This window comes from Anopheles coustani, chromosome 3 (assembly GCF_943734705.1).
Source record: "Anopheles coustani chromosome 3, idAnoCousDA_361_x.2, whole genome shotgun sequence".
Lineage (NCBI taxonomy): Eukaryota > Metazoa > Arthropoda > Insecta > Diptera > Culicidae > Anopheles > Anopheles coustani.
In genome coordinates, this window is record NC_071288.1 from 80,563,032 (window position 1) to 80,587,295 (window position 24,264).

Consider the following 24,264-nt stretch of genomic DNA (forward strand, 5'->3'; position numbering starts at 1 on the left):
ACGACGATGCTGCCGCCGCCGTCATCGTGGCCGAGCTCGGCGAACGGCGGTTTCGTCGAGCGTTCATCTCCGAGGACTTCATCGCAATCGGCCACTCCCGGTCGGCCGTGCGTGCCAGTGCTGCCAGCGTCGAACCGTGCACTTCCTGCACATCGTCGTCATCGTCGAGCACCATCGTCGTCGTACGCTGATGCTCCCCTTCGTCGTCATTGTCCAATTCGAGCAGTTCCATCTTTTGATTGTTTTCGTTCCGTTCGACCTGTCGCTTATTGCTATTGCTTGTGTTTGGGGCGCCCTCCAGCTGCTCCACCGCGCCACCGTTGCTATTGCTGCTGGTTCTACTACTAGTATTACTACTACAACTACTGCTACTGCTACTGCTACTATTGCCCTCGTGCAGCTTCGAATGGAAGAAACCACCACTCGCCGTGGCCTCGCCGCTGGTTGTCGCACCGTTAACGCTAGGATGATTATCGCCGTTACCATTCGTAACGTTGTTGTTGTTGTGATTGCTCGTTCCGGACTCGCCGGTACAACTATTGCCTCCAGTGACGCCACCTCCCACCGACAGCAGCTCGCTACGCCGGCTGGCCTGCAGCTTTTCCTGCAGTTCCTGCAGTTGCCGCTGCTGCTGCTCGTGATAGTTCCTTATCAGCTCCGCTATCGCTTCCTCTCGGTCGCGTTCTTCCGCCGCCGCTGCTGCCGCTGCTGCTGCTGTCGCTGTCGCTGCCGCCGCCGCAGCCGCATCCTCCTCCACCGCCGTGGTCGTGCGTATCCGACCGAACACTTGCTGCTTCCGGTCGTCGCACGAGCGGACGGTGCCGTTCATTTCCTCCGGCGCCGGGATCGTCACCATCGTGGTTTCAAGCCTTTCCTGCTTTACGCCCAAGCTGAACGTCACCTTCCGTGGTATCCTCGTTAGGGCGCCGCCACCGCCGCCTCCGCTCGCTGTGGAAGTCCCGGTCGCTGTACTGCAGCTGCTACTCCTGCCGTCCACCAGCTCCCCGCCGTACCGTTTCTTCTTCTTCTTTTTCTTGGTCTTCTTGTGGTGCTTGTGATGGTGGTGATGGTGGTGGAGGTGGTGATTGCTGCTATCTTGCTGGGCTTTCGCAGCCAGTTTGTACTTGTTGTTGTTGTTGTTGTTATTGTTTGGTGAACAGCCGGTGTCCAGCGGTACCGAGCGGCGGCCACAGCTAGCGTTCGATGTGTCGCCGTCCTCCCCATCGTCCTCCTCCTCCTCCTCCGTCTCCTGACCACCCTCGTGGCCACTCTCGGCGGACGATTGTTGGTGGTGTGGGGTTGGCGGCAGCAGGGAAAACACGACCGACGAGCTGGTGTCGGTGCGCGGTATCGCCCGCCAGCTGCCCGGACCGGTGCGCGTTAATCGTATACGGTTGCGCTTGTCGTAGTCCTCGCACCGGACCTCGACGATGCGTGTGTCCTCCTGCTTCACGAACAGGAAGATGGGGTTTACACTAGGAACTGTGGTACTGTTCGTGCTGGCGGCCACCGCCGTCGGGGTGCTCGTTCGCGCCATTGGCGGCAGCTTCAGGGAGCAGGACGAGCTGCTGCGCGACTTGACCGAGCTGGCCCCGGGCGTGCTGGAACGGGCGCGTACCACGGCCACCGGGTTCGGCGTGGCGGTACGCGATTTCGGCCTCACCGCCGGTGTAGTGCTCGGGGCGGTTGGCTTTGCCGCACCGGAGGCGGCTGCAGCCATGGCACGTTTGCGCGCGATTGCGCCCGGTTTTGGGCCGCGCTGCTTCGGAACCTTTGGTTTCGGTTTCGGGCGGACGCGCGCGTTGAAGAAAATCTCCGGCAGGCAGAGCGTGTCGATGGTCCGATCGGTGAACTGTCTCCGCCGGTTCGACTTCCGGTGCTCCTTTGGTTCGAGCGGTTGCGGCAGGGGGTCATCTTTGGCGGCGGCCGATTTTCGGCGAGCTTTCTGTACTGCTTGCGGTGTCGGTAGTGGTGTTGGTGGTGGGTGTTGCGATGCAACCGGAACGACCGGAGACGTCAACTCCTGGCCAACACCACCGTCCACCACTTCTCGCTTGACGACGACGGCATGCTCCGCGCTTTCGACGACGTCATCGCATTCGGTTTTCACAATGGCCACCGCCGGTGTTGGAGGCTGCAACGTACCGGCCATCGTTGCAACGGACACTTCCGGTTGCTCCACCGAGGCAGGCGATGTGACGTTGCGTCGCCTCAGTATCAACTTCGTATCCTTGGACTCGCTGCATTCCCCTGCAACAACGTGCGCTACATAGTGTTGTCCTTGTTGGCCAGCGCCACCAACGCCGGCCGCAGCTTCCTCCGACCCAAGGCGATGTTTTCCCGCTTCGACCCCAACTTCCGGCTTCGACGACGATGGTGGTGGTAGTGGTGGTGGTGGCGGTGTCGTCTCCCAGGGAATCGTTGTGTCTAGCGAGGGCGTTTCGAAGCCCGAATCCCGGTCGGTGTTCGATTCGGCCGCCCCGAGCCCATCGCCCCCGCCACCCCCTAGGTCGAGGGACCGCAGCACTAGCTCGCAGTTGAACTCCTCCGAGCTGCTGGCACACCCATCGTCGCCACTCGTACCGCCCCCGCCGGCCAGCCGACCGACGTCGACGATGTTGTTGTTATGGTTGATCTGCTTTTCCCCGGCGACCCCACTGGCGGTTTCCACCTCCACGATGGACGATTTGTTGTTGTTGCTGGTGGTCGTTGGGCCGCCGGTGGCCGCAATCGGTATGAGATCAGGAAGGGCCGAGTGTGTCGGCGGTGATGTGGGCCCGCAACCGTCGGATGTACCGTTGAATCCGAGCGATCTCCATTGGGCACTAACATCGGCACTCATATCCGCGGTTAACCATTTCCCGTCGTACCGCACATACACACAAACACGCACACACACACACAGGCGCGCGCGCGCGATTTGACACGCCGCTGCCGCTCGCGGTGCCTCGTGGGAAACTCGTCCCTCGCCGCCTCTTCACACCACCACGCGGAAAAACACACCGCTTTCCCACCGCGTACTGTGACGGGTTGGTTGTTATTTGCTCTCCTCTCCGCAAAACACGCGACCAATCAAAACGCTGCACGCACACCGCGACTCAACCGCACTCACACAAACGAATGCACGCGCGCGCGGTGAAATTAATTTTCCTCTCCACGCAAATAACAACACAATCGTACACACACACACACACAGACTCGCGAGACTGCTGCTGCTTCGCGCATCTAATAACTCATTTTGTGCAGCATCGCAATTCAATCGTATACACCTTGTGTAAGAAATTTTCCTTCCATGCGTCGCGTTCAATGCGAGACCATTTGCTTCCTTCTTCCTTCGGCGCCCGTGTTTTCCTTTTCTTTCGGGTCAATGGCTCCTTCGACGCACTGGATCGGTACGAAAATTTCGATTTTAAAACATTCTATAAACGCATGCAATGGTCACTTTAAGTACGTTTCATTTCCTTTGCTTCAGCGGAGCGATTTCGTGTTTGGACAATTTGGATCACATATTTTCACTACACCTCATCAACAATCGAACATCACAAACACACGTTTACCTGTAGGGAAAAATAAAAAGAATTTAAGAAACACTTTGACGGTGGGAAACGCATGGATTTCCTTTCCTGCCACCCCAACCGACGGATGGGAGATTCAACGGTGCGGGAGGGTAATTTTTTCACGTTTTCCAATCAAAATCGATCGCCCGTATGGTGGAATGCCATTTTATTTTAGTACGTTTCACAAACACACAATGGGGGGCAATCACGGTGTTTTACGCGACGGGAACGAAACGCACTTTCCACTTCGCGATAAGAATCCCACCTCGATGGCAATGGCTTATTTCGAATGACGATGTTTTGATTTGCTTTTCCAATAAATTGAGAAATCTCTAAACGGCCACACGGACACAGAAAAATCGTGAAAAATTTTCCTTCGCGCGAGCTGTCAAAATCGTGTTACGATTTTTTTCTCTCACTCTCTCGCTCTTGCTCGCACACCACCAGCGTAGCGATTTTCTCTCGCGCAGAGAGCGACTAACAACTCGCGGTCCCCGGTTTGAGCGAGCGATAAAAAAAACATACAATAGAACCCACACAACCGTACGAGCGAACGCATTTTCCTTAAAACATTGCACTTGCTGATACTGTTGTTGTTTTCATCGCGGCGATTGCGTGTACTGCACAACTACCACCGTGTGCACTTGACAGCGCGATCCGTCTTCGCCGAACAACTGTCATTCTCCGCCAGCGATGGCGAATGACAGCGAAACCGCGACGTTTCGTGGCCGACGGCGAGACGGTTCAAATTGTTTCACGGAATTCTCTCCCGGCTCTATGTGTTTGTAGTAGCCTGATTTTTTTAATGTTTGATCCAAAACGTAGTCGACGCGGTCAATGGTTCCGTGAACTTTTGCGTAAAATAGTGTGCGGTGTGAGGCTCCATTCTGTACGTGTGTTTTGTGTCTCAGCGTGCTGGTGGAAGAAATAATTTATCTCGTTCCCTTCCATCTCCTACCCAGCGCCCCCTTCACACCACGGACGATGACAGTTGATTGGATTGATTTGGGAAAATCTCATTCCTAGGGGAAACCAGTGGGTGCAGGGGACTCGGAACGCACACTGCACATTAACGGCACCATTAATCCCCCGTTATGACGGCGACGGCCATAAATCATGTCACACTAGTGCGTTCGATTTTAAGTGCTCACTTTTGCTGCGACCGAATGCTCTTCCATACTGTTGAAAACCCAAATTCAACCAAATGGGGATTTTCCGAAGCACATCTCCCCGTTAGGGGTTCACTTTTCCTCTGGGAGGAACGAAACACGGGATCATGCACGACCGCTTGTTTTTTCAGCCACGCAAGGTTCATAAATCTCATTTTTAACAAACGGGGTCATTAAAACCAGGAACGATAACTGGCACATTGGCTCATTAGCACGAAAAACAACACTCAAAAGGAAGACATCGCCATAGTCGTTTTCCTGGACAACCCAAACACAGCCAACTACAGTCATTGCATTAATCGTGTTTCAACCACAAAACCGTTTCCTTTTGTTTGGTTCAATTGCAAACATTCACTTGCAATCTTAGAAAGGAAACAAAACAAACCATTCTTTAACATAACAACAGATACAAATTTCAAACAAAAGACACTTCCAGACAAAGCCAAAATCGAAACTTAAAAGACAATTGATACGCTACGACCCCAACTACTACGATTCGTCGCCAGGCAGGTGGTTGTACGCTACAATAATCGTTGTAGTACGCATTTCTACGAACGCCGCACTCCTCTATGGCACAAACTTAGGCGCCATCTCTGCTCCTCTTCTGTCAACCCAACTCGTAGGCCTTTATCACCCGCACTCCTAATTCCACCCACGAAACCAGCCGTAATTCCATAAACGCGTATCGTAATTGATTTTTTTCCATCCCGTTGTTGTGTTGTTTTGTTATTCTGTTTGAATCGGTATCTCCTTCACCCGCATGCATCGATATCCGCTCCATCGTTTTCTCTCACTCACTTCCGTTCACAAAACGATACACGCTCACTTCTTTTCTTGCTCTCTTTTGCCTCTCCCCACCGCTCGTCCACCCGCACTCCAATCCCATTTATTCTCCTACTATCAGCATTCATTCTACCTCGTGTGCCAAACAAATTCTATCGGTACAATTATTTGATGATGCACTTAGTATTATTATTACAACTGTTGGCACTAGAACGAAGCGGTTGCGCTTCCGGTGGCAACCGACTTGTTTCTATTGTTTCACCAACCTTCTACTAGTTCTCTTGCTCTCTCGCTCTCTCGTTTTGCTCTTTCGGTTTCACTGCAGCAATTTGCTGCACGCGTTGGACGCGCTTTTGGCCGTACATGCACCTCTGAGTTCACCGTTTCATTGTCCGTGCGACACTGACGAGCGAACGGGAAGCCACAGAGATGGAAGCTCTCGACGCGATCTTCGCAATACGGAATTGAGCTCTCTTTTCTGTTTGCTGTTCGCTCATTCTCTCGTTCTCTCTCACTCTCTAAGAAATATTCCTTCCGTTCCGCGAACCCGCGAACTCCGCGAAGAGCGGTGTTTGTCCGTAGAAAGCGAAAGCAGCAGGCGGCACGCATACCAACGCATAGTCGCGCTCGCGAATGGATTGTCCATTGCTACGCGTGTTGAAAATCTGTATACCTCGCGGTGGATAAAACTGAGAAACAAACAAAAAAAACACCGCAAGGTGTGTGCTGTGAGATTTCTCTGAATAGGCCTTTTTCACCGGCGATGGTAAGGTGGCAATGTGAGGAAGGTGCTGGTAAAGCCTCTCGACGACGATGATCGCGAAAAACATCGCGCATTCACGCATTCCATCGCGTGTCGTCTCACTTCTCTAATCGTGTATGTGTTTGTGTTTGTGCTTGTATCGCTCGCAGCACACGTGCGCACACGTGTTACGTCAAACATCGGGTCAAGCCACTATATGACGTCATCAAAACAAAGCACCGTCATACCCACCGCCGCGACAATGGATATTATGAACATCGCATACACAAGAGAGAGGGATAGATATAAAGAGAAAGAGCCAAGCTCATGCTCTCTCTGTCACACCTCATGTGTTTTTCATACTGCTCAGTTTAACAGGGATTTTAGTTCAAAGAAAAGAGATAATAAACTCATGCCCTCTCTGTCACACCGCATGTGTTTTCGATATTGTTCAGTTTTTCATGCATTTTAGTTCTCCAGCATTACGTATTTTCGTAACGTTATATTTTTTATAAAATTTACGAAACCCATCTTTGAAATATATCATACATTTAATAAACTTTCTTTCAAATACTTTTAATGGCCTTTTTTGAAAGTTATCAAAAATTATAGCGACTTGACCAAACGCTTTAAATCGAGCTTGGGAAAGGATAGGATCTGAACAAGATTGTATTATTATCTAATTAAAACAATTTTTTTTTTTTGAATTTTTGGCCTCTGTGCTGCACTTCCTTTTTTCACTAGGAACTGGCATAACAATTTAGTTTAGAAGAATAATTTATAATTTTACAACTAGTACAATTTTCCTCAATGTGCTACGGTATTAAACGGAAAAGTCTGTAAAACTGACAAACAAAGAAAAAACATGCTCTGTGAAAAGGAGAGCGAGTGTATCAGGAAGGCAAGAGTGTGGTGGTGAATGTGTCCGGCATTTTCCTGTGTGCGATGTTCATAATTTCAACCGTGCACTCGTCGGTCGACCATGGAGGAGGGTACGAGAGCGCTTTGTTTTGATGACGTCATAAAGTGGCTTGACCCGATGTTTGACGTAACACGTGTGCGCACGTGTGCAACGTGCGATTCGGGTATGCACGCACACATGCAAAAGGGGAGAGGTGAGCCGTCACGCGTTGGAATGTGAGAACGCGCGATGTTTTTCGCGATCATCGAGAGGCTTTCCCAGTGCCGGTGTTTTCCACCTTTCTTCGCAGCACCGTGGGAAATGGCCTATTCACTGCGGCAGTGAAATCTCGCAGTACACCTCCCATGACACGCATCCCATGCCAGCTTCCGCATCTCAACCCACGAGCGTGTCATCAACGTGCGTGCGGTGACCTTGACTCGGTCATTCTTCTTCCGAACCGACGATTAAAGGGATCAATTTTCGTTGCGCCGTGTCCGTACTCGCAGTGTCGTCGGTTCGTGTAGGTTTATTACAAATCATGTAATATGCAAGTGCATCTGTCGATGAATGAAGAAATTCCGGTTTTTTTTAGCAAATAAAAACAAATCTGCTTGATTACCAACATTTACTGTTTGTGCTCTCAGTTTTTATTTGTCAGGATTTATTCAGTTTTATTGCGACTTAGCTAAAGTATCATAATTTTAACTACATAAGGTTTGTTCTACATAACTGCACGGTAGAGAAAAATGTACCATAATAATATGTAATAATAATGTATACCAGTAATAATTTATAAAAGAGACAAGATAAACGGACACAGTTAATGGAACATGAATCTTTCATGGATCTTTCACGAATCTCGACGAATATTTCATTAGTATGGATCATGCGACCATAAGCAAAAAGCACCCATGTTTTGCTCACCACTTTGCACCAGTTGATGGATCTTTGGGGTTAATGACTCTCTCTTTAAAAGATTCAAGAATCTTTAAACCGCAAACAATCATCCAGATTCATGAATCTGAATCTGAATTACACAACTCTACACAAACAATCTGCAGAATAGAGCTATCGTGCACAGTCATAAGCGATATTAAAAAAAGTGCAGTTGCTCATATCTAGGTCATTCGATAGAAAGCTCGAGAAAACTGCATATATCTGCATCCAGGGAGCCTGCTTTTCCTCTCGAGCATACGTCCGTTCGGTTTGCCGTTTTCGAAGGCTTTGAAGTGGGAAACTGCTCTAAAATAATCAGCAAGCAACTGGGTGCAAAAAATGAACCAAAATTGCTCTATTTATCTTGGATGGCTCTTTTTCTAGAAGCTGTGTGATGTTTTGAAACAGTCATAAACATAGCGAGCCTCTTCTCATCAAAGCTATATTTAGTCCGAACACGCAACGACAACGTTGATCGATATTGTGTGTGTATAGCGAAAGAAAAACAAAACAACACGTGTTCTCATGTGTACTTTTGGCAAATATGTCTGTTGCTGGTGGCCGAAGGTGAGTAAAAAGCGGTCTCTAAGCAAATAAGTAGGTGTTGCAGATAAATTCCACTAGTAAACAGTTTTCCATGTAGAACTACAGAAACCAAGATGGATAAAAAAAATGTCAATGACTCTGTAATTATCAGAGATAAAACGTTCTTTTTTTCTTCTTCCATATCCACACAGGAAACCCCTGAGATGCTACTTATTCTGTATGCCGTATAATTTTAATAAATATATTTTTACAATTTATTGTTGGTTGGTTGGTTGTTGGTTAGGCGAGATATAATCTAAAAACACAAGCTCATAATCAGCATAGCAAAGCCATGTACCGATTGTTTATAAATGATTGTGTTTTCTAATCTTTGGCTCGAAAATCTTTTAAGCTTTAGTTCAGAAAGGTTTCTCGTGTTTCTCACATATGGTAGTTTCTGATTGATTCAGAAACATCGTTGAATACTCATCCGGGAATGATCCGAAAATATTGACTTACCGTTCATTGGTTTTCCCGGAAAACCTTTTCCACGAGACACGACGCATCGGTATCCCTTTTCCAACGATGGGAAAATCCATTTCGCTGCGCTGATGGAGTTTTCTCCTTTGATATTCCATGTTAAATCTCACTGCTTCAAAGCACACGTACACTCCCACATACACACACACACACACAAACACGCGCGCATACATTTGCTGCTGATCGAGCGACGGCCCGTTTTGCCAGGCTCCCGCACAACGATCAAAACCCGCACCCGGCGGGTCCCGAGCGTAAATGAAAAATATTTGCATAATACAGCCCCACCCAACGCGATGCCGGGCCGGTACATCTTCCCGGCATACACCGAGACCGGGTTTATACTGGTCATTTCCGGCGAGCGAAGTACCATTATGACATGTGTTCTTGTATCGGCGCGGTGCTGCGTGCCAAGAGGAGGGGTTTTCCACCCGGACATCATCTCTTGGTTGTTTTACATTTTCTTCGATTTTGTGTGTGTTTTCCGACACCTTTTGCGCGGCCGTCGTATAAATCAGGGTAGAGCTTAAGAAACAAAGCGACGGCTGGAGAGACGGAAAGAAATATCCCCATTGGTTCGCCCACAAATCGGACAAATTTCCGCGACCGGATGGGGCCATTCCAGGATGGGAAGGAAAACTGCGGGATGCAGAAGAAGCTACCGTTAGGAGAAAATGTACGAACATTTGCGACGCATTCGCAAACGGACACGCACGCCCGTGTTTCTGGTGGAGGTGTTTGCGCGGAGTGAAATGAGCATTTCGGCCAGTGATACAGTTTTGAGGTCTCCGCTCGTGCGTTGATTTCTCGGAGCCACTTTGGAGTACGTGAAACACCGCATCGCCGGTCCGGTCCGAAGCGATGGCACGGCACGATAGTCGGGGGCTTGCGCGTGATCATAAAACGTAACTGACAGACACTCCCGGGGGCGGAACGCGGAGTGAAAGTCAATCTCTCCAAGGCCGGAGATTTCACGTGCCGTGCCTCTCGTGTCCGCCCTACTCCCCACACCCCACTTTCGCGAGGAGTCGTTCATACATCGCATATGAATATGAAATTCCGTTTGCCAAAATGGCGAGTATTTCCGTGGAACGATAACGATCGCGGGCCGCCGCCGGTGTACGCATGTCATCGTTCACCGGCCGAGCAACGGAACCCAACATTCACTGCGAAATGCCTTCTCACGCTGCGATGGTTGATAAAAGGTTCGCTAATGTAATTTCATTCCACGTGTGGGTTTGCCATTTGTTTTTTGGCCCACTTGCCACTCACCATTTAAATGCGTAATATTTTTGAATGGTCGTATCACACTTTTAAAAAATTAGCCAATTTTTTTCCCCTCGCGATTGTGCGGCTGCAAGGGAGGCAAATTAATTAAGTAAGTTAATTACCCGAAAATGATGTTCAAACGAGGCTCCAAATTGATCCGAAATGGGAAAAAGGGGACCTTATCCGCGGCATTATCGCCCCATCCCGAAGCTGTTGCTCTGAAGCGTTGAAAAGCGCGAGCAAATTATAAACGCAACGTACGTACAGAATGCAAACATAAAAAAAAAGATAAACCACCTGAAACTGCACATGCCAGGACAGAAATCAATCCAATCACTGTTCATCGAAAAAATTGTCTTCTGCTTGTCTATCAAATGTCATCCCCGTCCGGACATTTCCATCCAGTGGGAATTATTCAACCGTAGAGTATCGATCGCAACTTGTGCTTGTGCTGTGGGGAGGACTCGATTTTCTCTCATTCCGGGGGCGGAAATTCATTTTGGGACCCTTTTTCGCAGGTGGAAAACGTAGGGACGAGGGGTGGACAAGAAAAATTATCTCTCTCATCTTGTCGTTTTCCCCCTTCCACCAAGCAAGCGGTTTGCTGGTTTGTGACGCTCGCCTGAGGAACTCAATGTACAATACCTGATGATGAAAATGGTCACACCCGAGGCTCCCGGGGGTGCCCTGCACACCCGAGCAAAGTTTTGCAGAGTCCATTTCGGACTCGAAACGGCCGGCGTTTGAATTATTTCACTCGATGATTAGATTCCTTTCGGTTTTCTCGAATCGCTTCCGCAATCGAAATGCCACGGAAAACGCCGCACTTGGAAGAGGGCTTCCGGGCCCGCTAGCGAACCGTCGATTAGGACGGCCATTTTGTTTCTCGTACCACTTCGCGCATCGTGTTTCTTTCCGGCGAACTTTGACCTCGTACCCGTGACCAATGAGTACCCTCCCGGGCCATCGGAAGTGCCATCGAAATCACTTGAACGATGGCCTGGGAGTTTCTTGTTTTTCAGACGTTCTTTTTTCCCGTACCTTCACAAAGGTTCAAAGGGGCTTTCGGGGAGGAGCAGGTGGGTGACACTGTAGATGTGACGATGATTAATGTCCCCCAAATAAAGCAGAACATGCCATGATTCATAAACCGTGCATGAAGAACCGGTCGGTCCGGGCGGACGGTCATACTCTTTCGAGCGACACAGGGAAGTTCTTAAAACTCTAGACCTAAGTTCTAGTTCTATTCAACTACGACAAGACCCGCATGTAGGCCCCTGGGTCTTTTACCGTTTTTGTGGAAAAGGTAAAATTTGGTTTCGCCCGAAAATTCTTCCCAAAAACCAAGCCCGGGACGGGAGTATTGAAACACAGCCCGAAGTGGAAAAGGAGTTGAACTCGTTGGATGTACGAAGTCTAACTAAAAGTTTCTACACATGCTTAACTTATTTATATTAACCATCCCCCGGACTAGACAGACGCTGGTCCTCATCAGCAGTTTGTGACATTTTTATGTGCAACGGAGGTAGCATTTTATAGTTCGTTCGCTCGATGAGGAATACCAATAAAATAAATTGAGGTAATATACTGTCGATGACTGCGTGCGCCTTAAGTTTAAGTACTCGCAGAGACAGCAGAAACCCATAAAAAAAATGTTAACGAATGCAAACGAAATGAAGGTACCTTAGGAAATTAAAATCGTTACCGTTCGATAAACGTTGTCACATTGGAAGGGTTAGGTTAAAACATTGTTTAACATAAAATAGACAGGCTAAACATTTCCTGAACCTTTGAGCGGGAATAACAATGTTTCAAAGCAAATCCTTGCGGCTAGTTCTCCCGGTCGAGGAACACAAACGCTTCGCCTCTCACTGTCTCACTCTCTCTCTAGGGTGGATTTGACGCCATTGTAGTGGCCTTTTACGGTCACCTTTGCCATATCCCGGCCCCTCCGCGCGTCGCACCCGCTCGTACACTCGCGAGCGAACGGGATGAATACGTAATTATTCGTTAATTTATGCAAAGAATAAATGCACTTATTCTTGCTTTAGTTCTGCTCCAAGCTCGTCGCGCCATTGTGTCGTACGTCGTCCGTACCGGCTGATTCTTCATCTTTGCAGGCCCTGCCTGTATGTCTTATTACCGCTTCTGCGTCTTCTTGGCCATGTACGAGCGTTGTTTTCCGAGGGCCCACTGCCCAACGGCCCACATTATCTCTATTGCTCTTCCCGAGGAGAGAACTTCAAGATAAAGCATTTGTTGAAAAAGAAGTGAAAAAAAATCAACCACTCCGATCTCACACATTCTAAGAACAAGAAGTTGCTTATGGCAAAATTGGTCAGAGTTGCGACAAAAAAGTGCTTTGTCCAAAGTTCAACTCGACACGACGGAAGAAACTTTTATTTCTCGACCTTCGTACGGGTGGGTCATTGACCTGGCGACTAAATGTTTTTTCTACTTTCTGTACTTGTGTATGGTAGGATATTAAAATGTACGTTGAGTTCAGGCCGAAGAATGGTGTTTAAGCGACGCAAAAGCCTTGTGACCCATAAATCCAGTTCGATTGCACGCCCCGCCGTCATTTAGGGAGGGTGATAATTGCACAATCTTTGACTGCCTCCTCTCTCCCCCCCCCCCCCCCCCTCCCCTCTCGGCTTCGAGCTGCATCTCCATGCACCCTCCAATTCAGTCACAAAACTGAAGTATAGTGATCGATGGAGATTGTAATTTCGACCGTCCTTCTTGGAGATCTTGGAATTCGAATTCGAACGGAACACCAAACACGCGGAGTGTGCAAAAGATCAGACGCGGTTTCGGGCATGGAGAAGTGGGGCGGAAAACGGGCGGGACTTTGACGTGATCGTCGTGCTGCAAGATTGCGCTGCAGTTGCATCATGACATTTGACGTTCGGCCCACCTCCCTCCGGTGCTGGGCAAGGGGAAGTTTTGGAGAGTGTGTGCGGTTTTAGTGTGGTTCCTTTTTGCTTCTTCTGCGCCGTTTTTGTTTTGGTTGAATTTTATTTCTCATGTTTTGGGGCAGCTGTGAGATTTATTGCGTTAAATAAATAAGCGAAAGCGTCGGAGCTGCAGGCCACCGGGTTCTATAAGGCATATGCATTCTGTTAGCTGTGTGTGTGATCATGCGGCAAGGGCATAGTGGCAAGCCAAAAGGGTGGTAACGGTGAATTTATGCACCGAAAATGTTACGTTCCGCTTTCATCACAATCCGCTGAGAAATCTTAAAATTGAAACCGAAAAAGAAATCCCCGAGGGGTCGAAGGTCCGCAAGAGATTAAATTCGATCTTTCGGCCGCGCGAGAAATCTTCGCTTGGCGATCCTGTATGAGTGTTTAGTTTTACGTCCCCTAGTGTTTCCAAGAATTGTTATTAAGAAATGGAACCTTAAAAAGCATCGTAAAGAGATGGAAAAAACACAAACCCCTTTTAGTCATAGGATTCAAGAGCAATATTTATTTTTACACAATCTTACCAACGCATCGAATGATCCATTCCAGTGACGAACAGTGAGCTAGTATGAGTCATCTGCAGCTTGCAAAACAAAACGAAACAAGAAGCACTTCTTCCACAACTGCAGCGTGCTGAGAAAGCGAAACTACTTTTACAATCGTCGCCCACTTGGTCAGCATTCTTCACTGGTGCGCCATTGATTATTGATGCCTTTGATGTCCATTAGTTTTCTTTGTCGTCTGTACGCCTTTAGAGCGAACCGCGAGCGAGATGCACTTCAATGAAAGTGCAGTGAACAGATGCTTTGAACAACGCAAATTTGTTAACTATTAATAGAACCATATGCTCCACAGAGTGGCGATTCTGACAAGGTAATCTAAAATCTCTGTGTAACATCACCCTCGTATATTTAAGCTGTTTGAGCGAGAAACAAATTTTTGATTTTAATTCTTTGTTTTAATGATTTTAGTTCTTTTAAATAGTGCGACAAGTTCATTATTCTCCATTTAAGTTTTATATTTTCCTACAAATCATAACAATCCAGAAATTAAAACCCAAAAATAGTAGAATTATATGTTTTTTGTTTGTGTTTCTGTGTGTATCGGGAGAGTCACGAATTTTGGCAGTAAGTTTTAACAAATTGTATTTCATGTTTAAGTACAAATATTAATATAAATGTTACGAACACAAAGGATACAGTAATGAACATTTCTCTAGGTCTTTTATGAAGAGGGCAAGTATAAATGCAATTCACCGCACCTTCAACGTCCCTCACTCATCAGAAACTTGTAAAACCTCGGTACCGAAACGGTAATTTCGATTGAGTATCTTTAAACTTCATTATAAAATTGTTGGACTAAACGTCGGTTTGTTTCAATGTTTTGTTTACGCAATCTATGTTTATAAAAATCAAACCAACTGGTTTCTAATCTAATATTTCCCTTATAACGTTTAAAAATATTCTATCGAAGTTTATCTATTTGGCATCGAGGTTTAACGGTGCTCTTATTGGGAATAACAATTTTTTTCGATTTTTAAAATTACACTCAACTTTGTACGCTTTCAAACTGATCTTTCTGACTTATTTCCCGCCTGAATAGAATCCTTTACACTTCTTCCGGCGTGCAATAAAATGAACGCGGACAAACGATTACTCGGTTACTTCAATATAATTGCATTTAGCAATCCTGGGTATTAGATCTGATACCTGACAGAACAACCTTTCCAAAGGTATCAAAATATTGAAATGCAGAAACAAGAACCAATTTGTTCAAATTTGTTCACAAAACACTGTAGTGCAAGTGTCGAAATGTCTCGAAGGAATATCGTGGATTTATACGGTGAATACTTTCATCCTTTACAACGCTTTAGGAACACAAAAGTAAACATTACATAGTTTGTGGAACATATTGCAACCCATTTTAGGTCCCGCAAAACGAACCTGGTGTCGTTGCGGAATCGATCGCTTCAAGGCAACATCAGGCCTTGAAACCTTCTTCCTGACATGACATTTTAATTCCTCGAGTTGCCTCCAATTTCGGTTCACACTCGGGGCCTAAGCGTCTCGAGAATAAGAGGTACCCTTCGTCAAGTAGCAGTGAGTTGCAATGACGCTGCAGCGTTTTTTTGGTGATCGATTGCGTCATCACACTCATTAACACCATGAAGGGGTTGAAGGTTATCGGAGTAGGTTTATTTTACTTTAATTTCCTTTTTTTTACGGAGGCAAGCATCGAAACAAAAATGTGGATCTATTTAGGGAACAATGTTGCCACCGGGTAGCTCAATCTACATCCAAGGCCTTGAAGTGTCGGGTTCACTGGGTTCGAGGGTCTACTGCACCCACTTCGGCTACATTATAATAAAGACACCAAATGGGTCACGGCACGGTAGAGTACCAAGCGTGGAAACGTAGAGCACCATCGCCCGCTCATCGGGGAGTTGGGGCTAGTTTCTAGAGCAATTTGTTCCGTATCACGATTTCTATCGGAGGACATGTCACACGAGCCGTGGTCCCGCTAGCAGGACGTATACGTACTTGCTAGTTCCGGTCTGATTTATAGCCTTCACGCGCGATGAGTAACGAGTTGCGAGGAAAGCGTGTACAACCTCCTTTTGCGGAAATGCAAAATGCTTGTCGGCTCTTCCAAATCTCTGCCCTCCTGGAGGCGGTCTGCAAATTGTCACACTAGAATGAAATTCACATTAATTTCGTCTCCTCTTATTTGTTATCTTACTTCCATCCTAGGAGCATAGAAAATAACCCAAAACAACCCCAACCTCTGCTAGGAGCTAGTCCCGATACCTGGCGTTCTGGGAGATGATCGTAATCGTTGCATCTGTTTATATTTATACTCTGCTTCGGTGGACCAACTTTTTCCCGAACATTTTCTTATTTTTTGTCCAACCTCGAAGGTCGTTAATTCGCATCCTAAATCCCTTATTTTTTTCCTTTTGTTAGTTGTCTGTACTCGGTACAGTGTTTCTCAACAGCGGCGCCAGCACGTTAGGTTCCATCCTCGAATGATCCCTTTTTCTTATGTTGTTCTTCGCGGGGACCGTCGTATCTGTGAAAAAGTATATGTTTTGACAGCCGGTAGACTCCAGGGAATGTTTGCACTCGTGTCGGGACCAGCCCGGGCCCGGTTTTGATGACGTGTTTGTCATGTCAATTGGGGGTTTTTGTCTACTATCTCTCCTGAATTACCAAAGACAATGAAATAGACAACACGTTCAATACGATTTTGGAACGTTCAAAATTATCTCATTTTTAAATTTTCCCAATAACTTCACCACAAACTTTTCTAAATGACTAAGCATCACTGGATCTTTAGGAAGTGTAGACCAAGAATAGTAGCTAATCTTTTTCTCTTTTCTTTCACAGTCCCTGTTGAAAAAGGGGTTTGTTTCTTTTTTCATTAAGAGGGTTTCAATTCTATCCCCTATCAAACGACCCTCGGGGATCAACCTGTGACTGACGGAAGGGCAGCATGCGGTGTTAATGAGATGCACTGCCCTCTCGACCAGCATTTTCACATTAAAGGTGTCGGTGTGTGTATGTGTGTATTTGTACGGATGTATGTACGTGCAAACGTATCGCGTGTTTGTTCTAATGGATTTATTTATTTATCTCCAAACACTTGCAGACCCATCGTACTGTCGGACGGTGGTTTTTGAAGAATGTATGTGTGTGTGTGTGTACCCGTTGTTGTTTCGTCTCCGCCCAACGCCCATGCCCCTCCATGCCCCCCCCTCATTAGACGGCGGGTTTATTGATGCATAACAAAACTTCCCTGTGCGTTCCCTGCACGTTCGGTTGCACGATCGGCCGCGTGGCAAGAAGTGGCAAGAAAAGATGTTTAAACAATTTATTGCTTCCAACTGTTTCATGAGCTCGCCGCTCGGACTAGGAACTCGGGGCGAGAACTAGCGATACAATTCAATAAATGAACAGCGAGATGTGTGATTAAGCACGAGTTTATTTTCCGGCATTGATTGCCCAACGGCCAGGGAGGCGCAGAACATGAGACCGTTTGTTGCGCAAAACAGAACTCCAACTCCATTCACTCCATTCGCTTTATGCACAACAATCAACTAAAGTGGGCCCATTTCAAATTGTTGTTTTTTTTTAAGATGATAGCCATCGGTATGATTAAGTCTGGGTGATTCAAATACCATACTGGAGTACTTAATTTTTATAGATCCTACGAAAAAAAGGGCTTTTTTAAAGTACGAAACCAACACAACTCACCACGTCTTATCGTCCACCAATTTGTGCGTGGTGCCTTGAAGTGAAACAATCGCAAATCGAACTGATAAGCGAATGGCTTTACTTTGTCCATAAAAATCCCCACGCTTATAAGACGCTTTCTTACCTGACCAGAGTTTAACGAAAAAATACAAATAAATGTTATTTCGGATGGCATCCTCACAGCGGAATTATATTTACAACCGTGATGTCATCGGGTGCGTGTTATCAGCAGAAAACTAACTTACGTAAAACGTGTCTAGTGGCGTTTGCATTGCTCCTTTCCGTTTTCCCCATTTTCGGTTTACGGCCCACCTTCAGGCGATAAGGTCTTATCGAACCAATCTTCTTGTTTAATTATTCAGAATCGGTCCAACGGAATTGCGAAAGGTGTACTTACGTGTATGTCTTCGGAGATGACACTTTTGATTGGGACATGGCAGGAGTTTTTTTTTACTATTTTTTTTTACTTTTATTTTGACGAACATGTGCGTCGACAGACTTGGTAAACATTTTGCATATGTCAGCTTCAAGGGTAAACATTCTACGGTCGAACAACTGCTAGCTTCGATTTCGGAGTACGATTCATCAATCTACGCACGTTTTTCAACATTCTTTTGCGTTTTAAGGAACGTTTAAATAAATGTATGCTCCCAGTTCTTTTGCAAAAATCAAGTTTCCTTCTGATTAATGTTGGTTTTTCATATGACGTACAGAGAAACTGAAAGTATAATCTGAAACGTACCGAAAGTTACTGGTGACTCGAATTTTTCACCTGCCATGTTTCCTTCCGGCACGATTTATCAACCACCTCCTAACACGTTGCTTCCTCTAATAAGTTCCTACAGGGTCCGCAGAAATGATGCTAAGTTACTACCATAAAAAAAGAAAAAAATGAAACAGGGAAAATCTGCTAAAATCGGAAAGAGTTTTGGGGTAGACCGGGTCGACTTTTCCCATATATTTTTACGTCAATTACAAACCCAACCGTTCGCTGCGGCTTTTCGTCGTAACCAAAACCACAGAAGGTTCGAATATACTTTATGTTTTGTTGCTTTTTTGTTCAACTGGAAGAAACCTTCGTCAAAAGACACACCGGTTGCGACGGTTTCGGATGGGTTGGATTAGGTTTCCCTTTTTTTGCAGCTTCCTCTGTGAGTTGTGTTTTATGTTTCACACTTGTGTCCTGTCTTTCGCCATGTTGTTTCATCGTTTATGACAATATCCGTGAACGACGCCCGGTCTAAGGTTTGTTGGCCATGTTTGATTGTTTCGAGGAACGATTTAGACGACGAATTGGAACGATGATGGATGTAAGTCAAACATATTGTTTCTTTCCACTAACTTACTGATTCAGGGAGGTATGTTTCTCAATGATTTTCTTCGATAAATAATTTGCTGCGTTATGAAACTAAATTTCCCTGCCCTTTGGCCGGCATGTTTTATAAAGTTTCAAAATGAAGCTGGTAACTTATGAATGTTTAATTCTTCACCCAAAAATTACCCTTCAGCTTCCGTTGCCATTTTTTCACCATCGGAACCCATGCCAAACGGGGAATGTAGAAAGCGAAGCAAATCGAGATATCCGATCCGGTTCGGAAAGATAACGCCCCTGGATTGTTCATTAAATTTCTACCACCCGAAACCTTGCTCGGCTTGTTAGCCCGTTAGGAGATAAATGCACACCTCTCGGGTCGATGTGGTTGCGATGCACTCGACGAGGTTGTAAGAATAATAAATTGTGAAATTAAAATTTCCCCACGCTCTCTCACCATCGCGCTCTTGCCTGCACCGAGGCAGCGTGTTTGTGATGTGGTATTTGTGGCGCAGTCGTTTGGATTTTATTAAGTTTTATGATTCTTTTACGGGTGGTTGTTCTCTTGTTTTTTTTGTTCTCCCTTTTATGGGTTACTTTTTCTTGCTTGTGCACTATAAAGATACAGCCGTTGCCATTTTGGCCAAAGATTAATGACTTTATGGATGAACTTCGAGCTTTGTTTTGGAGTACACTTTAAACGTGCCAAAAATGCACTAACAAGTGCGGTTGGAGATATTTCGGACATTTAGAAGATATATTAATCAAATTTTGTTTGTGTTTGAAGCTCCATTTTGTGTCGGAATAACATCCAGCTATACAAAACATGTAACCAAAACCGACCCAACTGCGACTGATCCGACAAAAACGTAACGGAATTCGGTTCCACACCAAAAGAACACGTGTTTGTTCCATTTGCAAGCTGACACGCGCGCTTCGACGAATCACCATGGCGCGGTTTAGTTCTCCAATTCCATCAGAGCAGTCACCGGCGTTGGCCAAATCACATCCCAATAATAGTAGGAATAAAAAAGAGACATATGGAGGCAACAAACGACACGAAAATGCGGATTAGAAATTACAATCCAGGCGACCGCGTGGTATAGCAGCTTTCCGGTGGACGCAGCTCGGGAATTGTTTGTGCTTTGCTTTTAATCTCCGTTTGCACAACGAGCTGGTGGAGTGATCGGACCGTGCCTGAAAGAATATGCTATATCTGTCTAATGCAGCTTGTTGAACCTCCAAATCTTGACGGACGATTGAAATCGCTGGTTTTTTTACATCTTTTTGAAATGCTTTTGGAGTTTTATCAGCATTTTTCTATTTTGATTTTGATTGCAAAGCTCTCGTTTTAGTTCTCATGGAGTAATGTTGGACAATGTATTTGAAATTGTCGTATAATACGACAATTAGAAACAGTAATTCTTTTGCTGGAAGTCACATCCTTTATTGAAGTTTTAACTGAGCATAATTATATGTACAGACAACATGATTGGAAATCATTCAAAAATTTGTAGCTAAACTTGGTGCCTTAAAAAACAAACGAGAACTTACAGAAAAGCTACAAAAGGCCCTAAAACTTTACGAATTCGAATTTCTTTTCGAATCATCCCTTGTAACGAACTTTCATTTCAAACCAAACACATTTTCTTTTCTTGTCCGAAAGTGATTTCTCGATGTCGGCCTGAGCGATTCAATTCAAGCGCCATAAACCGGCGAAATCAAACGAACCGAGCCTCATCTTCAATGCCACGAGATTTTCTCAGGCTTTCCGCGGGCGCACACATCCCTTTTTGACCCGTACGTTGGAGGTTTTGGGAAGGCAAAGTTTGGACGAAGTTGGAAAGTTGGTCTGCCGCCCAACTTCTTCCCTTTTCTCGGTGCACTCTGCGGATTGCTTAACGAAGTTTGGCGGATTGGGGAATCCCGGCTGTGCCGGGGCTGGCGGCGGTGGCGGTGAAAAATACATCACCAACCCGGGGTACGCGAATTTATCATTGGCTTGAAGATCTTGCCGGCTGCCGCGAGTTGTGCCTGTGTCGGTGGTGTAGTTGCAGCTGGCAATAAGATTTACCTATCCGCTGCTCGGAACACTCCCGACGGAGCGCGCCGGTGCCAATCTCAAAGTGAACCGAAATTTTGGCGCGATTTTCCGATCGATATCGAGCCCGATGAGAGCAACGCTGATGGGAATCGTGCATGCAAAAGCGGGCTTTTTCTCACGGGCCGGATACAGCCGGGTGTTTTAGGAACGTTGACGTTTCCGGTTGAAGAGGTTTCATTCTATTTTTATGCCGTGTTGTATAGATGTTTTGTGATAAACTGAAAAATCCCAGCTAGAGTGGTTTTATGGAAAGGGCTTGTGAAATGTTTTAATATGTTTGTAATGATGTTACAGTAAGAACGGGTAAGTTTGTTTAACATTTCTTCCGGAGCTAGAAGCATGTTCTTTTTAGAAAATCCCCATCGAAAATTGATGCCTTCAAAACGTAAAAAATAAATAAATCGATCCCACCGACAGCATAATGGAGATACGCCATTAGCACAGACACACCGGGCAGCTGGTTTGCGGACAATACTTGTCTCTGTCATCGATCGATTTTGCTGTGCAAACATTCGATTTAGGCGTGAGTTGCTTTAGCACCGGGCAAGCTGGTACTTCTTCGTTTTTGCCTCTCTTTTCCGACTGCTTTTTTCCAGATGACACATTCGACACGACGCTATCGGGACGAATTCGCTGAAATATTTGCTGACCACCACCAAGGGCGATAATTTAGACGGCCGCACACCCGGCCCGGGGCGAACTAAATTGTTCAACTCCTTCAATAAATCCAATTAACGTCGATTCGCCGGTGACTTCATCTGTGCGCAATTGTGGACAGAGAAAGCAGCCTTCATCGAAAGGAAAGCATCTGCAACAGGACATTGACGCGTGGTTGGTGGATTTTTGTTGTTCGAAAAGATCCTTCGCTGTTCTAGGAAAGGCGGAAAACAGCAGTCATATTTGCGGTGACATTTGATGGGAAGTAAAAAATAAAGGTGTACATCCATGACGGCTATGATCGAGAAAAAAAAAGAACTAAAATAAGAAAACATAGCACACCACGACGGAAGCAAAAGTATGCAATCGGCCTCGGAGCGGCATCGATCGATTGTTGCGTTTGGTCGTGTACGTCCTCGAGTTTATTTTACCAATGTTTATTCTATTGGTTAGGTGTTGCATTCGTAAGTTTTTTGCGGAGGGACCGTTGAGCCACGTACATTCTAAATGTGTTCCACAACGGTGTCCTTGTGGGTTGATTTTTCCTTTTTGCGTTATTTTGAAACATGTCTATCTTGTAGAATACATTAAAAACTCGAGGTTCATTAATAAATTTGAACATTATTTTCTGTATTTTAAACATTTTGTTGGAGAAACGTTTTAGGGAATCTTGGTAAATAAAACTAATCTGACAGAAAAGTTTTCCCTTATCCTTATCAAGTTTAATACTTTTATACTAATATCAGTCTTTTTCCCGAATGTTGAAGATTGCTTGAAGATTGCGTGAAATATTGAAATTGAAATGTATTTTAAGGGCTCAAATCCTGTACCAGGATATTCGATTGCGTTTGACAGCCTATTACAAGAGGTTAGTTTGTCTCTTCAGTTTTAAATTAAAATCTTTAAATATTTTGTACAGTTTTCAAGGAATGCATGAACACATTTATGATATAACTGACGGAAAATCAAAACGATGGACGAATAAAAACATGGAATCTTTTAAATGAATTTCCACTATTTTGCACTTTTTAGAAACCTTTTCAGCTAAAAATTGTTGCGGTCTTTTCATTTTCGAGTAGTTGAAAATTATAATAATTTGCTGAAAAAGTGGTGATAGGAGAAAAGTTTAGGGGCAGCTAAGCAGAAGGATTGATGCGAAACTTTGAATAACATGGTTCATATGATTTTGACTGATAATAATATTTATCTTGATTTCGGCTTTGGATTATGTTTGTCCTTCAGGCAAGCATGTCGGTCGGCTTTCAAGTGTTGCAAAACCAGTTGTTTACTTGTTTGTTACTACGGCGCACAGACACCAAAGCACACAAACATTCAGCCCGGTAACGCCATGCTAAAATGCTGCTCGATGACGATCGATGCCAGCATTCCAAATGGTTGTTTACTTGGCGAATTGACAGCTGAACAACAATAAAAATAAGGGAAAAATAAAAAACGAAGAAAACTCGTGAATTGTTTATCGCTGCCTTTCTAATATAACCACTTTTTTCCTCTTTTTCGCAACGACACTCGGCTGCCCGGTCGGAAAAGGACGGGTTGCAATTTATCAAATGAAAACGCGAGTTGTTGTTTTGTAATTAAACTTAAAGTGTCGTTACGAAAAGCCCTCCTTCCCAGCTCTCTTCCTCACGCCACCCTCTCGTCACAAGCATTGTGCATACCATGCAGTGTAGTTCGGCACGTGTAGACACACACACACTCATACATGAGAAAACTTTGACTGCAAACTTCGCCATTCCGCGGACCGGAAACTCGGAGTGGCGCTAAAAACCCGGGCCAAGATTTCGCGCCGCTGCTCCGTGACCCGTCGAGACTAATGGCAATTTATAGATCCACCAAGCCGAAGTGGTGTTTAATGCTGCCATTTGCTGCCTTATTTACCTACCCAAGCCCCGCTCTTCCACTCCGTCCGGCCAGAATCGGGAACGCGTGTGAGGTTAGAAATAGAACCTTGCGGTTTGACCCCGTTAGTTTGGTCGGAATCCTTCAATATTTCCTGTAGGAAGGAAGGAAGGAAGGAAGAAAGGAGGAAACGGGTGTGGCTTGGGGGTAGGTGTAGGCGCCATAAAAATTTAAATGAATGCCAGATGTTGTGCATGCTGTATTTCGTTAGCGTTTTCCGGATGGACCATTGTGGACATCGTAGGTTTTCTGCGAAGTCATTAAAAATGTATTCTAAAACATATTTAGCAACGTCGCGGGGCGGCACTAGTTATTGATTTTAAATCATATTCCTTTCCGTAACGAATGGCAGTGACAATGTGTTTTCTTATTCCATTTGTGTTTTGTCCCACTCACAGTTCCGTTTATTGCGTATTTTAACCGTGCAAAATATGTGGGTAGCCTTGTATCGTATTTTTTCGGAGTTTTGCCCCCCAATTCCATAAAGGAAGATAGTTTTGGTAAAAAGTCATTAAACGTGCGGACGCGACCGGAATCCATGGAACATTTGCCGATATCGATTAAGTTTAGCTTGTGCTCACACAACAATGCGCGACGAAGGCTCGAATGCCTATTAAAAGATGACCCTAC

The 24,264-nt window shown here is 45.6% G+C and overlaps 1 protein-coding gene across 1 annotated transcript in view; it reads right to left on the reverse strand.

Moving 5' to 3' along the window:
• The window catches only part of LOC131271388 (serine-rich adhesin for platelets-like), a 32,698-nt gene extending 26,802 nt beyond the window's left edge, over window positions 1-5,896 (reverse strand). Inside the window, exons 1-2 of the mRNA XM_058272801.1 lie at window positions 5,776-5,896; window positions 42-3,557 (exon numbers count right to left, since the gene is read on the reverse strand). Coding sequence (XP_058128784.1) covers window positions 42-2,842 — 2,801 coding nt within the window. The 5' untranslated portion in view covers window positions 2,843-3,557; window positions 5,776-5,896. The remainder of the gene's footprint in view (window positions 1-41; window positions 3,558-5,775) is intronic.
• Between the last annotated feature and the right edge of the window lie 18,368 nt (window positions 5,897-24,264).